A 13,510-nucleotide genomic window follows, 5' to 3' on the forward strand; every position below is an offset into this window, starting at 1 on the left:
CCCAGCTCTATTTCCTGCTCTTTGGCTGTATTCACCACCCAACTCAATTTTCCGCTCTTCGACAGTACCACACCACCCAGCTCTATTTCCTGCTCTTCGACAGTACCACACCACCCAGCCTGTTTCCCACTCTTCGGCAGTACCACACCACACTACCCAGCTCTAATTCCCGCACTTCGGCCGTACACACCACCCAGCTCTATTTCCCCCTCTTCGGCAGTACCACACCACCCAGCTCTATTTCTGAGTCTTCTGCAATACCACAACACCCAGCTCTATTTGTCCCTCTTCTGCAGTACCACCCCACCCAGCTCTATTTGTCCGTCTTCTGCAGTACCACCCCATCCAGCTCTATTTGTCCCTCTTCTGCAGTACCACCCCATCCAGCTCTATTTGTCCGTCTTCTGCAGTACCACCCCATCCAGCTCTATTTGTCCGTCTTCTGCAGTACCACCCCACCCAGCTCTATTTGTCCCTCTTCTGCAGTACCACCCCACCCAGCTCTATTTGTCCCTCTTCTGCAGTACCACCCCACCCAGCTCTATTTGTCCCTCTTCTGCAGTACCACCCCACCCAGCTCTATTTGTCCGTCTTCTGCAGTACCACCCCATCCAGCTCTATTTGTCCCTCTTCTGCAGTACCACCCCATCCAGCTCTATTTGTCCCTCTTCTGCAGTAACACCCCATCCAGCTCTATTTGTCCGTCTTCTGCAGTACCACCCCACCCAGCTCTATTTGTCCCTCTTCTGCAGTACCACCCCACCCAGCTCTATTTGTCCCTCTTCTGCAGTACCACCCCATCCAGCTCTATTTGTCACTCTTCTGCAGTACCACCCCATCTCATTGTCCATTGGTCTCTTGCAGTCTCAGACACCGCCCCTCTTTCACACACATCCGCCACCACAGGCCCCTCCGCGATTCCTCACCTTTCCATCGGAGGCAGTGTTGATCCTGTAGTGGTAGACCCGTCCTTCATATCGCAGTGATATGGACCGCTGCCCAGGGCAGCTTTCGCTCTCCCGCACCAAGAAGCTGCCATTGATACCACTGCTCAGCAGGTACTCGGCCGCGTTGCGCGACACCGGTCCATGGTACCACGAGTGCTTCTCTAAGCTGTTCACAGGGGTGATGTAGTTGCTAGGTACCCAACCCTGTCCGTTCTTGGTCTGCGCTTCACACCACTCTCCATTGTGGTTATAACCAAGGACACGGAGCTTTTCACCTGCAAAATAATGGACAGACTACAGGTTGGAAGAACTAGGATGCACTCCAAAGTCAGTGAGCTGAAGGTATATTGAGCCAATGCTTAGCACCTGCATACCCATGCCAGCTCGGACAAATACAGAGACATCGGTTAAAATTATAACTTAAAGGACAACCTGAACACGCCAGGGCAGAATCAGCTACCTGTCCATGTCTTCGTCATGCCATTCTTTACTGCACGTGGAGCAGACATCCTCTTGCTATGTATAAGTGACAGCACTACCTCATGGCAGCTGCCCAAAAAATAGTTCTCCTTTTTAGTATGTTCATGAACCTCCTTTTAAGGAAGGAGTCACCTCCTCTATTAGTATGCTCAACCATCTCCCTTCTAAGGCAGGAGTCATATCCCTGTAGTACAACTTCTCTTTTAAGCATGCTCAACCATTTCCCTTTAAAGGAATAACTCCTCTACCATCAGCTACCTGTCCATGTCATGGTCAACCTCCTATCTTTTAGAATTATCCATCCTCTTCTAGGTCCGCTCAACCCTGTCCCTTTAAAGGAATAACTCATCTTTTTAGCGTGCACAGCCCTCTCCTTTTTAGAGAATTGTCCATCTTCTTGTAAGTCTGCTCCACCATTTCCCTTTTACGAGCATGAGACCTAGCTGTATCCCTAAGAGCGGGATGCCCCCCACCCACATCCCTGATTAGTGCAAGTCCAACCCATCGCCCTGCTCCCTTCGCAGCCCACCTCCCTGACTAGTGCATGTCCACCCATCGCCCTGCTCCCTTCACAGACCCCAGGCCACCTCCCTGACTAGTGCATGTCCAACCCATCGCCATGCTCCCTTCGCAGACCCCCCTGCCACCTCCCCGACTAGTGCACGCCCAACCCATCGCCCTGCTCCCTTTGCAGACCCCCCTGCCACCTCCCTGACTAGTGCATGTCCACCCATCGCCCTGCTCCCTCTGCAGCCCCCCACCACCTCCCTGACTAGTGCGTGTCCACCCCATCACCCTGCTCCCTTCACAGACCCCAGGCCACCTCCCTGACTAGTGCATGTCCACTCCATCGCCCTGCTCCCTTCACAGACCCCAGGCCACCTCCCTGACTAGTGCATGTCCACCCCATCGCCATGCTCCCTTCGCAGACCCCCAGACACCTCCCTGACTAGTGCATGTCCACCCATCACCCTGCTCCCTTCGCAGACCCCCAGACACCTCCCTGACTAGTGCATGTCCACCCCATCGCCCTGCTCCCTTCACAGACCCCAGGCCACCTCCCTGACCAGCTCATCGCCATGCTCCCTTCGCAGACCCCCAGACACCTCCCTGACTAGTGCATGTCCACCCATCGCCCTGCTCCCTCTGCAGCCCCCCCACCACATCCCTGCCTAGTGCATGTCCAGCCCATCGCCCTACTTTCTTCGCAGACCCAGCCCATCGCCCTGCTCCCTTCGCAGACCCAGCCCATCGCCCTGCTCCCTTCGCAGACCCAGCCCATCGCCCTGCTCCTTTCGCAGACCCAGCCCGCTCCTTTCGCAGACCCAGCCCATCGCCCTGCTCCCTTCGCAGACCCAGCCCATCGCCCTGCTCCCTTCGCAGACCCAGCCCATCTCCCTGCTCCCTTCGCAGACCCAGCCCATCACCATGCTCCCTTCGCAGACCCAGCCCATCGCCCTGCTCCCTTCGCAGACCCAGCCCATCGCCCTGCTCCCTTCGCAGACCCCAGGTCAGCTCCAGCCCACACCTACCTTTGGTGATGCGGAGGGTGTTATCCTCACTCACTTACCTTTGGTGATGCTGAGGGTGTTATCCCCACTCGCCACAAAGTCATAGAGTGCAACAAAGAGGTTGGGGTCGTTCTCGCTGGGGCCCGAGAGGAGGTTCTCCTTGGAGTTCCACCGTGCGGCTTCACTCAGACCCTGAGGCTCAAAATCCGACCCGATTGGTCTCTGCAGGGCTTCTGGAGGAGAAGTTAAGAGGAAAGGAGGCAGGGGGATTGAAGATGGAAAGCAAGGAACAGGAGAGAGAAGAGGAGGAGAGTGCCATGGAGAGTAAACAGGGGTGGAGAGAAACACAAGAGGCAAGAGAACGGTGCATGAGACACACGAGGAATAGAAACCATGGGCCAAAAGAACATTTGAGATAAAGAAACACCACCAGGAAGAACAGATGGGAGGAGGGGAAGAAAAGGAGAGAAGGAGAAAGAAACCATTAATCTTCTTTTATAGGACAGCGGTACACTTGGTCACGTCGACTGCAGAATAATAGTATTCAAGGTGCACAACAGCAGCGCAATGCCCTAAGAAAGCACACACACCTGGAGCACTGCACTGCAAAGCTCCTCGAGTGCGCCCTGTACATACCAATCATCACACTACGTGTGCTCCGTGGCGGATCAAGTAGCTCCTGCCTCGTGCAACAAACGTGTCCTCAACAAAACAACAAGTGCCTCGAAGAAACTCATATCTTGCAGGACTGAATCTGCTTCAATCTCAGGTCTATTCAAGAAGAACACTCTCAGACACACACTCAGACAGACACACACTCACACACTCAGACAGACACACACACTCAGACAGACACACACACTCAGACAGACACACACACTCAGACAGACACACACACTCAGACAGACACACACTCAGACAGACACACACTCAGACAGACACACACTCAGACAGACACACACTCAGACAGACACACACTCAGACAGACACACACTCAGACAGACACACACACTCAGACAGACACACACACTCAGACAGACACACACTCAGACAGACACACACTCAGACAGACACACACTCAGACAGACACACACTCAGACAGACACACACTCAGACAGACACACACTCAGACAGACACACACTCAGACAGACACACACTCAGACAGACACACAGACACACACTCAGACACACACTCAGACAGACACTCAGACAGACACTCAGACAGACACTCAGACAGACACTCAGACAGACACTCAGACAGACACTCAGACAGACACTCAGACAGACACTCAGACAGACACTCAGACAGACACTCAGACAGACACTCAGACAGACACTCAGACAGACACTCAGACAGACACTCAGACAGACACTCAGACAGACACTCAGACAGACACTCAGACAGACACACACACTCAGACAGACACACACACTCAGACAGACACACACACTCAGACAGACACACACTCAGACAGACACACACTCAGACAGACACACACTCAGACAGACACACACTCAGACACACACTCAGACACACACTCAGACACACACTCAGACACACACTCAGACACACACTCAGACACACACTCAGACACACACTCAGACACACACTCAGACAGACACTCAGACAGACACTCAGACAGACACTCAGACAGACACTCAGACAGACACTCAGACAGACACTCAGACAGACACTCAGACAGACACTCAGACAGACACTCAGACAGACACTCAGACAGACACTCAGACAGACACTCAGACAGACACTCAGACAGACACACACACTCAGACAGACACACACACTCAGACAGACACACACACTCAGACAGACACACACACTCAGACAGACACACACTCAGACAGACACACACTCAGACAGACACTCAGACAGACACTCAGACAGACACTCAGACAGACACTCAGACAGACACACACACTCAGACAGACACACACACTCAGACAGACACACACACTCAGACAGACACACACACTCAGACAGACACACACTCAGACAGACACACACTCAGACAGACACACACTCAGACACACACTCAGACACACACTCAGACACACACTCAGACACACACTCAGACAGACACTCAGACAGACACTCAGACAGACACTCAGACAGACACTCAGACAGACACTCAGACACACACTCAGACAGACACACACACTCAGACAGACACTCAGACAGACACAGACACTCAGACAGACACTCAGACAGACACTCAGACAGACACTCAGACAGACACTCAGACAGACACTCAGACAGACACTCAGACAGACACTCAGACAGACACTCAGACAGACACTCAGACAGACACTCAGACAGACACTCAGACACACACTCAGACACACACTCAGACACACACTCAGACACACACTCAGACACACACTCAGACACACACTCAGACACACACTCAGACACACACTCAGACACACACTCAGACACACATTCAGACAGACACACACTCAGACAGACACACACACTCAGACAGACACACACACTCAGACAGACACTCAGACACACACTCAGACAGACACACACACACAGACACACACTCAGACAGACACACACTCAGACAGACACACACTCAGACAGACACACACTCAGACAGACACACACTCAGACAGACACACACACTCAGACAGACACACACACTCAGACAGACACACACACTCAGACAGACACACACACTCAGACAGACACACACACTCAGACAGACACACACACTCAGACAGACACACACACTCAGACAGACACACACACTCAGACACACTCACACACACTCACACACTCACACACACTCACACATACTCACACATACTCACACACACTCACACACACTCACGACACACTCACACACTCAAGACACACTCACACACTCAAGACACACTCACACACTCAAGACACACTCACACACTCAAGACACACTCACACACTCCAGCCTTGCTGAGGACTGTCTCCTTCAATGTCATGTCTATCCAATATGTAAATGCCCCCCTGCTGCCTGTCACACACACACACAGACACACAGACTCTAGCCTTGAAGAGAGTAGGGTCTCCTCCCTTTTCAAGTCTACCCGAGATGCAAACTGCCACCTGCTGCCTATTACAAGAGCCTCCGGCACGAACAGTGCCTGCTAAACATTAGACCAGTCCCCAGCATTAATAGTGTTTCACTCTATGGAAACAACTGAAAACACCAGCAGGGGCAGACTGTGGCCTGAAACACAGAGCTGGAGCCAGAGGGAATGGATGTAAGCTAGTCTGGACAATACTCTGCCGCACACACACATGTATGTGCACTTGCTTATAAGGTAGCGCAGTTGCTTTGCGTGCTCGTTGTACCTGTGTTGGATTTTATTTCTGTCCATACTCAAACCATGGCATAAATGGTTTCACCACTTATAGTCTGTGTTTCTAACACATGGAAAATAAATCCCACTCACACCATGTCTGTGGCATGATGTGGGCTACACTTGCCATGTGCTGCAGTCTGGTGCATCGGCGGGCTACTCCACAAGCCGGACGCACACTCATTCACATCAATGGCTACAAAGGCCTTTGAGTGGAGAACTATCAGGACGTTTTCGGAGTATTACGATGACACGCTCCTCTCATATGTGCACAGCAGAGCCAGGGTTTCAGCCCCTGGAGCTCTCAGCTAGGGTGACTAACTGGCATGGGTGCAAATTCAGGTCAGTCAGTCTAAAAATTCAGGTCAGAGGGTCAAAATTTAGGACAACAATTACAGAGAAAACATCCTTTTTACAGACATATATAATATATAAGTACATAGACAACCGAAATAAGTTTATATACGGTTGAGGCAATCGTGCACTTCACAGTTTTTCAGCATGTGCACCGCTTTGCAAAGAGACATCAGGCCCTTTCTGCCATCAAGATTTGAGCTAATGTAACAAACATTAAAGAGTATTTTTTATTTGTATGTTGAAATCTGACTTTTAAATGTACAGTGAAAACACTGTTATTTTATTTTTATTTTCTCCAGCATAGCGCCAAGACAAAGGGAGAATGCTTTGCCCTAATCTGATGCAGGAAAAGCCACATCACATGCTGTCACTACAAGACTTATAGAATGACAATGGGCCAGTCCACAGTCTTTGCAAAGTCCGGGAAGGGCTGCTGCAGGCAGCCTCAGTCTACAGAGGTCGGGGGGGGCTGCGGCAGGCAGCCTCTGTCTACAGAGGTCAGGGGGGGCTGCTGCAGGCAGCCTGAGTCTACAGAGGTCAGGGGGGGCTGCTGCAGGCAGCCTGAGTCTACAGAGGTCGGGGGGCTGCTGCAGGCAGCCTGAGTCTACAGAGGTCAGGGGGGGCTGCTGCAGGCAGCCTCTGTCTACAGAGGTCAGGGGGGGCTGCTGCAGGCAGCCTCAGTCTACAGAGGTGGGGGGGGGGGACTGCTGCAGGCAGCCTCAGTTTATAGAGGTCTGGGGGGGGCTGCTGCAGGCAGCCTCAGTCTACAGAGGTCAGGGAGGGCTGCTGCAGGCAGCCTCAGTCTACAGAGGTCGGGGGGGGGTAGGGGGGCTGATGCAGGCAGCCTCAGTCTACAGAGGTCAGGGGGGGGCTGTTGCAGGCAGCCTCAGTCTACAGAGGTCAGGGGGGGCTGCTGCAGGCAGCCTCTGTCTACAGAGGTCAGGGGGGGCTGCTGCAGGCAGCTTCTGTCTACAGAGGTCAGGGGGGCTGCTGCAGGCAGCCTCAGTCTACAGAGGTCAGGGGGGGCTGCTGCAGGCAGCCTCTGTCTACAGAGGTCAGGGGGGGCTGCTGCAGGCAGCCTCTGTCTACAGAGGTCAGGGGGGGCTGCTGCAGGCAGCCTCAGTCTACAGAGGTCTGGGGGGTGGGGGGTAGGGGGCTGCTGCAGGCAGCCTCGGTCTACAGAGGTCAGGGGGGGGGGACTGCTGCAGGCAGCCGCAGTCTACAGAGGTCAGGGGGGGCTGCTGCAGGCAGCCGCAGTCTACAGAGGTCAGGGGGGGCTGCTGCAGGCAGCCGCAGTCTACAGAGGTCAGGGGGGCTGCTGCAGGCAGCCTCAGTCTACAGAGGTCAGGGGGGGCTGCTGCAGGCAGCCTCTGTCTACAGAGGTCAGGGGGGGCTGCTGCAGGCAGCCGCAGTCTACAGAGGTCTGGGGGGGGGGGTAGGGGGGCTGATGCAGGTAGCCTCAGTCTACAGAGGTCTGGGGGGGGGTAGGGGGGCTGATGCAGGCAGCCTCAGTCTACAGATGTCTGGGGGGCTAGGGGGGCTGATGCAGGCAGCCTCAGTCTACAGAGGTCAGGGGGGGCTGCTGCAGGCAGCCTCAGTCTACAGAGGTCAGGGGGGGCTGCTGCAGGCAGCCTCAGTCTACAGAGGTCGGGGGGGGGGAGGCTGCTGCAGGCAGCCTCAGTCTACAGAGGTCAGGGGGGGGGACTGCTGCAGGCAGCCTCCGTTTATAGAGGTCGGGGGGGCTGCTCCAGGCAGCCTCAGTCTACAGAGGTCGGGGGGGAGGCTGCTGCAGGCAGCCTCAGTCTACAGAGGTCGGGGGGGCTGCAGGTAGCCTCAGTCTACAGGGGTCGGGGGGGCTGCTGCAGGCAGCCTCAGTCTACAAAGGTCAAGGGGGGGCTGCTGCAGGCAGCCTCAGTCTACAGAGGTCAGGGGGGGGGGACTGCTGCAGGCAGCCTCCGTTTATAGAGGTCGGGGGGCTGCTCCAGGCAGCCTCAGTCTACAGAGGTCGGGGGGGGAGGCTGCTGCAGGCAGCCTCAGTCTACAGAGGTCAGGGGGGGCTGCTGCAGGCAGCCTCAGTCTACAGAGGTCAGGGGGGGGGGGGACTGCTGCAGGCAGCCTCCGTTTATAGAGGTCGGGGGGGCTGCTCCAGGCAGCCTCAGTCTACAGAGGTCGGGGGGGGAGGCTGCTGCAGGCAGCCTCAGTCTACAGAGGTCGGGGGGGGGCTGTTGCAGGCAGCCTCCGTTTATAGAGGTCGGGGGGGCTGCTGCAGGCAGCCTCAGTCTACAGAGGTCGGGGGGGGCTGCTCCAGGCAGCCTCAGTCTACAGAGGTCGGGGGGGGAGGCTGTTGCAGGCAGCCTCCGTTTATAGAGGTCGGGGGGGCTGCTGCAGGCAGCCTCAGTCTACAGAGGTCGGGGGGGGCTGCTCCAGGCAGCCTCAGTCTACAGAGGTCGGGGGGGGAGGCTGCTGCAGGCAGCCTCAGTCTACAGAGGTCGGGGGGGGAGGCTGCTGCAGGCAGCCTCAGTCTACAGAGGTCAGGGGGGGGGGACTGCTGCAGGCAGCCTCCGTTTATAGAGGTCGGGGGGGCTGCTGCAGGCAGCCTCAGTCTACAGAGGTTGGGGGGGCTGCTGCAGGCAGCCTCAGTCTACAGAGGTCAGGGGGGGCTGCTGCAGGCAGCCTGAGTCTACGGAGGTCGGGGGGCTGCTGCAGGCAGCCTGAGTCTATAGAGGTCAGGGGGGGGGGGGGGCTGCTGCAGGCAGCCTCAGTCTACAGAGGTCAAGGGGGGGGCTGCTGCAGGCAGCCTCAGTCTACAGAGGTCAAGGGGGGGGGGGGGGGGGGCTGCTGCAGGCAGCCTCAGTCTACGGTTTAAAAGATAAGTGCCAGGGGCCTCGAGTGAAAACTTATAATCTCATGGGACATCTCTCAGGGAAACAGCATACCTTACTGAAATGACCCAATTTAATTTTAGTATGATGTCTGTAAGGCGTCCGTCATTTGGGGACCCCAAATTACAGACGCCTTGTGGACATCATACTAAAATAACGGACGGTCCGTCAAATTTACGGACGGTTGGTCACCCTACTCATCTCTCCCACAGGGACTGAAAGTGCAGTCCTGCCAAGTATCACGCATCAGACATGACACTAACGCATTTAAGTGTGGTGTTCCGCATCATCGCACTGAAATGCATTGTCACGCATAATGCACATGAGAGCTGTCACAGAAATCACGCTGTAAGCAGTGTGTTGCAGCTGGTGGCGCGCATCAGTGCTTGCACGGGCTGCTCTCCGGTAGGCCGCTTGGGAGCCCTCCCTGCAACTCAGGCTTAGTGTAAGAAAGTGGCTCTGTATATACTGGACCAAAGTAAGGTACAGTGTGCACAGAGTCCACAGTCCCCAGAGGTATGGCATAGGTTAAAGTTAGATATAACCTTACTCTCCTAAGTGGTAGCTTGGTCGAGCAGTAATGCAGTATCAGACAGCAAATGGTCTCACACACTCAAGAACTGAACTCTAGGCCAATTGTTTTATATCAAAAGATATAGTTGTTTTATTTTAGAACCAACAAGGTGTCAAAATATACTTTCTATACTACTATACTATAAGTAGATCACTTCTGTTAAATACTTTCAAATAGGCAATAGACTTAAAGTTTGTTGCAATAGGCAACACAATTTTAAACAATGCAACATTGAGCTCAATGGAATTTTCAGTTAAATGCAATTAATTACTTTGTAGATTTCTTTGCTAACTACAGGACTGGATCCTAGATTCAGTCCTGGGACATGTGTTGTAACCAGTTAAGTAAAAGTGTTTTGGTTACAGTACTGATTTTTAAGGAATATTATTGTATTTTTAAAGTTGACACTTAGAAACTTTTTCAGTTGAAATTGCCAATGTTATCCCATGGAAGGAAATTCACTTTGCAGGTAAAGCGTGTTCACGTTTTTTTTGTAATCCAGCAATGGACTCCTAGGTTCAGCACTGGGACCTCTACCTAAAACAGGTAAGTAAGACGTTTTGGTAGTTGGTACGATTTTTAAAGAATATTTGTATTTTGCAAAAATTGACACTTATAAGAAATTTCACAGAAAAACAGTTAATGGTTTCCTATGGAAGAAAATTCAGGTTACTGGTAAGTACGGTTAAAATTACTTTTCAGCGTTTGTGCTGGGCTAAAAGATGCAGCACTGAGGTCTCTCCTGATAACAGGTGAGTAAATCGGAATTCGTTGTTCGGCTGCTTTTAGGTGAATATTTTAAAGTTCCAAAACTCCACACTTAGAAGAATTTCTAAGGGAAACCAGTCAATGTTAGCCTATGGAAGAAAAGTGAGTTATCGGCTTTTAGGTAAGTACTCGACTGGCAGGGTTAAGGTTCTGGGCATCGACTCAGGGGTCCCCCAGGGCCAGGTAGGTACAGTTGGTACACCCTCAGCGGCACAGGGGCAGCCTGGTGCAGAGGTAGTTAGGCCCAATGTAATCCAATGAGAGGGAGGGCGCCTTCGGTTGGTGGCTGCTGGCTAGCAGGCCACGCGGCTGTGGGAGCTGGGCTTCTGGTCACTTGCTCAGGGCAAATGGGGAAGTAGGATAGGACAAAGGTTGCACTGCCAGGGGCACTCGGGCGGCTGGGTGCAGGGTGCTTTGGAACAAAGGCTGCAGGCTCGGGGATGGAGGATCTTCTGGAGCGACCAACACTTCGAGGGGTAAGTTGGGTAAGTTGGGATCTTGGAGGATAGGTAGGCACCCAAGAGTTGGGCACAGGGGGCCGTGGGGCGCCGGGTGCAGGGGTGTCTTTTGAGGTCTGGAAATCTTACCCCCTGCTGGTCACGGTTGGAGCGGTCCCTTGTCCTGAGGCTGCAGGCGTTGCCGGGCCGTCAAGGAGGGTCCTTGGGCACTGGATTCCAGGTCAGAATCGCCAGGGGGACGTCCTCAGGGTCTTGATCCACTCCAGCACAGGCCAGGCTTGGCGGGTGCAGAGTGTGCCGGATTTGCGGTTCCGGACCGATGCCGGGGCTTGTTACTTGCTTTGAGCAGTACCACTGCTCGTGGGAGACCCAGGTAGTCAGAGTCACAAGGCAGTCAGGTCCTCCGGGGTGTTTGAGGTTACTGACCACGGGAGACGCCGGGGCTTAGTGGGAGCAGGTTCGAGGGTCGACAGGCCTGTAGGACTGGGGCCAAAAAGAGGCGTCTTCCTCTTTTTAGCAGCTGCACGGCAGGTCTTCTTGTTCCTTGTTCTTCTTTCTTGTTCCGTAATCTGGATCTGAGGAAGTAAGGTTCAGGGTGCCCTTAAGTACTAAACTTAGGGGCGTTACAGGTAGGGTGAGGGCAGGGATCAATGGGTCCCTGTCCTGGAGTGGGTACACCCCCTATCCTGCTCCTTTCCTGTGGAAGGTGGGCAGGAGCCTATCTCTGATTGGGCTCCCCATCCTCAAGATGGAAGTAGCCCGGAGTTGTGCTTCACCTCGCCTCTCCCACCTGAGGGGTGTTTGGCACGGGCTGGCACATCCCCTTTCCTGACGTAGGGTTTCCTGCCAGTCTTCCCGCCAGAGTGGGGATCAGAACTGGTGGGGGTCAGTTGCTGAGTACAGCAAGGGGTCTGGAGAAGCTCACAAAGGCGGAATGCCTTTGAAGCTTCCCCTGCCCATCCTGGGGGAGGAGGCTTGTCACCTCGTCCCAGGGTGTGCATTGCTGCAGGCTCAGGAGAGCGGGAGCTCTCCACCCAGGGGTCCAGCAACATGTCTGCGGTGTGGCAGCCTAGGCAGCCTCTCAGACAAGACGTGGATTGTAAGTTAGGTTTCAGGGGGAATCTCTAAGATGCCTTCTGGAGAGCATTTTACATTAAATCCCAAACTGGCATCAGTGTGGGTTTAATGTGCTGAGAAGTTTGATATCAAACTTGTCAGTCTTCAGAGTAGCCATTATGGGGCTGTTGAGTTCGTAATGACAACCTCCAAGCACCATATACTCTTAGTGGCATCACTGTACTTACAGTGCCCAGGAATGGCCCTGGGTACTGTATGCCAGTGCTGCTACAATGTATCTTTTTTTATTCCTGCGGGGTGCGCAGCGGGATCTGAGTTACTAGACAGTCTGAGTGGTGCCATAGCCCGGCGGTCAGTGTAGCGTGTCACAGGAGGACGTCACGTCCTGCTTCCAGAAAGTGCAGTCAGGAGTTATTAACTTGTTCGTGGGCGACTAGGGGTAATTATGGTGCTGCTCGGCCCCGCAGCACGCTGCTGTTCGCACCAGTCACTCAGACTGACCTGTCCTGCCCAGCCGGGCCGCCCGCGATGTGAGGGAGGCAGGATCAGGAGCTAAATGGACAAGCCGCCCGCCAGCAACTCGGGCGGCCAACACGAGGCAACATGATGCAGTTAAGCTCAGTGAGAGGCTGAGGGCCTGTCGTCACCGGTGCAGAGTCACGCTGCCTTAGCCTGGGAAGAGAAGCGAGTGCGAAGACGAACTAGAACACTGCAAGTGAACTCACTATAATTTGTCTGTCACTAACACTATCAAATTAATTTAATTTTAGGAGTGTGAAATGTATTCTAATACTGCTGCAGCAAGCGCCGGCAGCATTCAGTGATGCACAGCCAGGAGTGGGGAGCGACGTAGAGCTTGATTGCATGGGTTATTCCCAGCCAGGTGCGAAGAGGGGTTCTGGATGAGGGATCATAGTAGGCATATTTAATTTTGGTGCTTCCATCCGTGGGAGAGATGAAGAGCAGGTCTACGAGTCTATCCAGGGGTTGGTGCAAGGTGGCAAGGCAAGTTCACAAAGAGCCCCGCAAACTGTGTGAGTTCTAGGCAGCTGAAGGCAGGACAGCTGGGAGGGCCTGGTATCCAGTGTATCC

General features: G+C 54.0%; 1 protein-coding gene across 4 annotated transcripts in view; it reads right to left on the reverse strand.

The window, feature by feature from the left end:
* ABL1 (ABL proto-oncogene 1, non-receptor tyrosine kinase) overlaps nt 1-13,510 on the reverse strand; it is a 266,841-nt gene that overhangs the window by 92,635 nt on the left and 160,696 nt on the right. For 2 of the 4 annotated variants that reach the window (XM_086924806.1, XM_086924808.1), the window contains exons 2-3: nt 2,998-3,168; nt 927-1,222 (exon numbers count right to left, since the gene is read on the reverse strand). In XM_086924806.1, coding sequence (XP_086780932.1) covers nt 927-1,222; nt 2,998-3,168 — 467 coding nt within the window. Of the gene's footprint in view, nt 1-926; nt 1,223-2,997; nt 3,172-13,510 lie in introns of all 4 variants that reach the window. The other 2 variants (XM_086924805.1, XM_086924807.1) reach the window with 1 other exon arrangement.

This window comes from Lissotriton vulgaris, chromosome 5, assembly GCF_964263255.1.
Source record: "Lissotriton vulgaris chromosome 5, aLisVul1.2, whole genome shotgun sequence".
NCBI lineage: Eukaryota > Metazoa > Chordata > Amphibia > Caudata > Salamandridae > Lissotriton > Lissotriton vulgaris.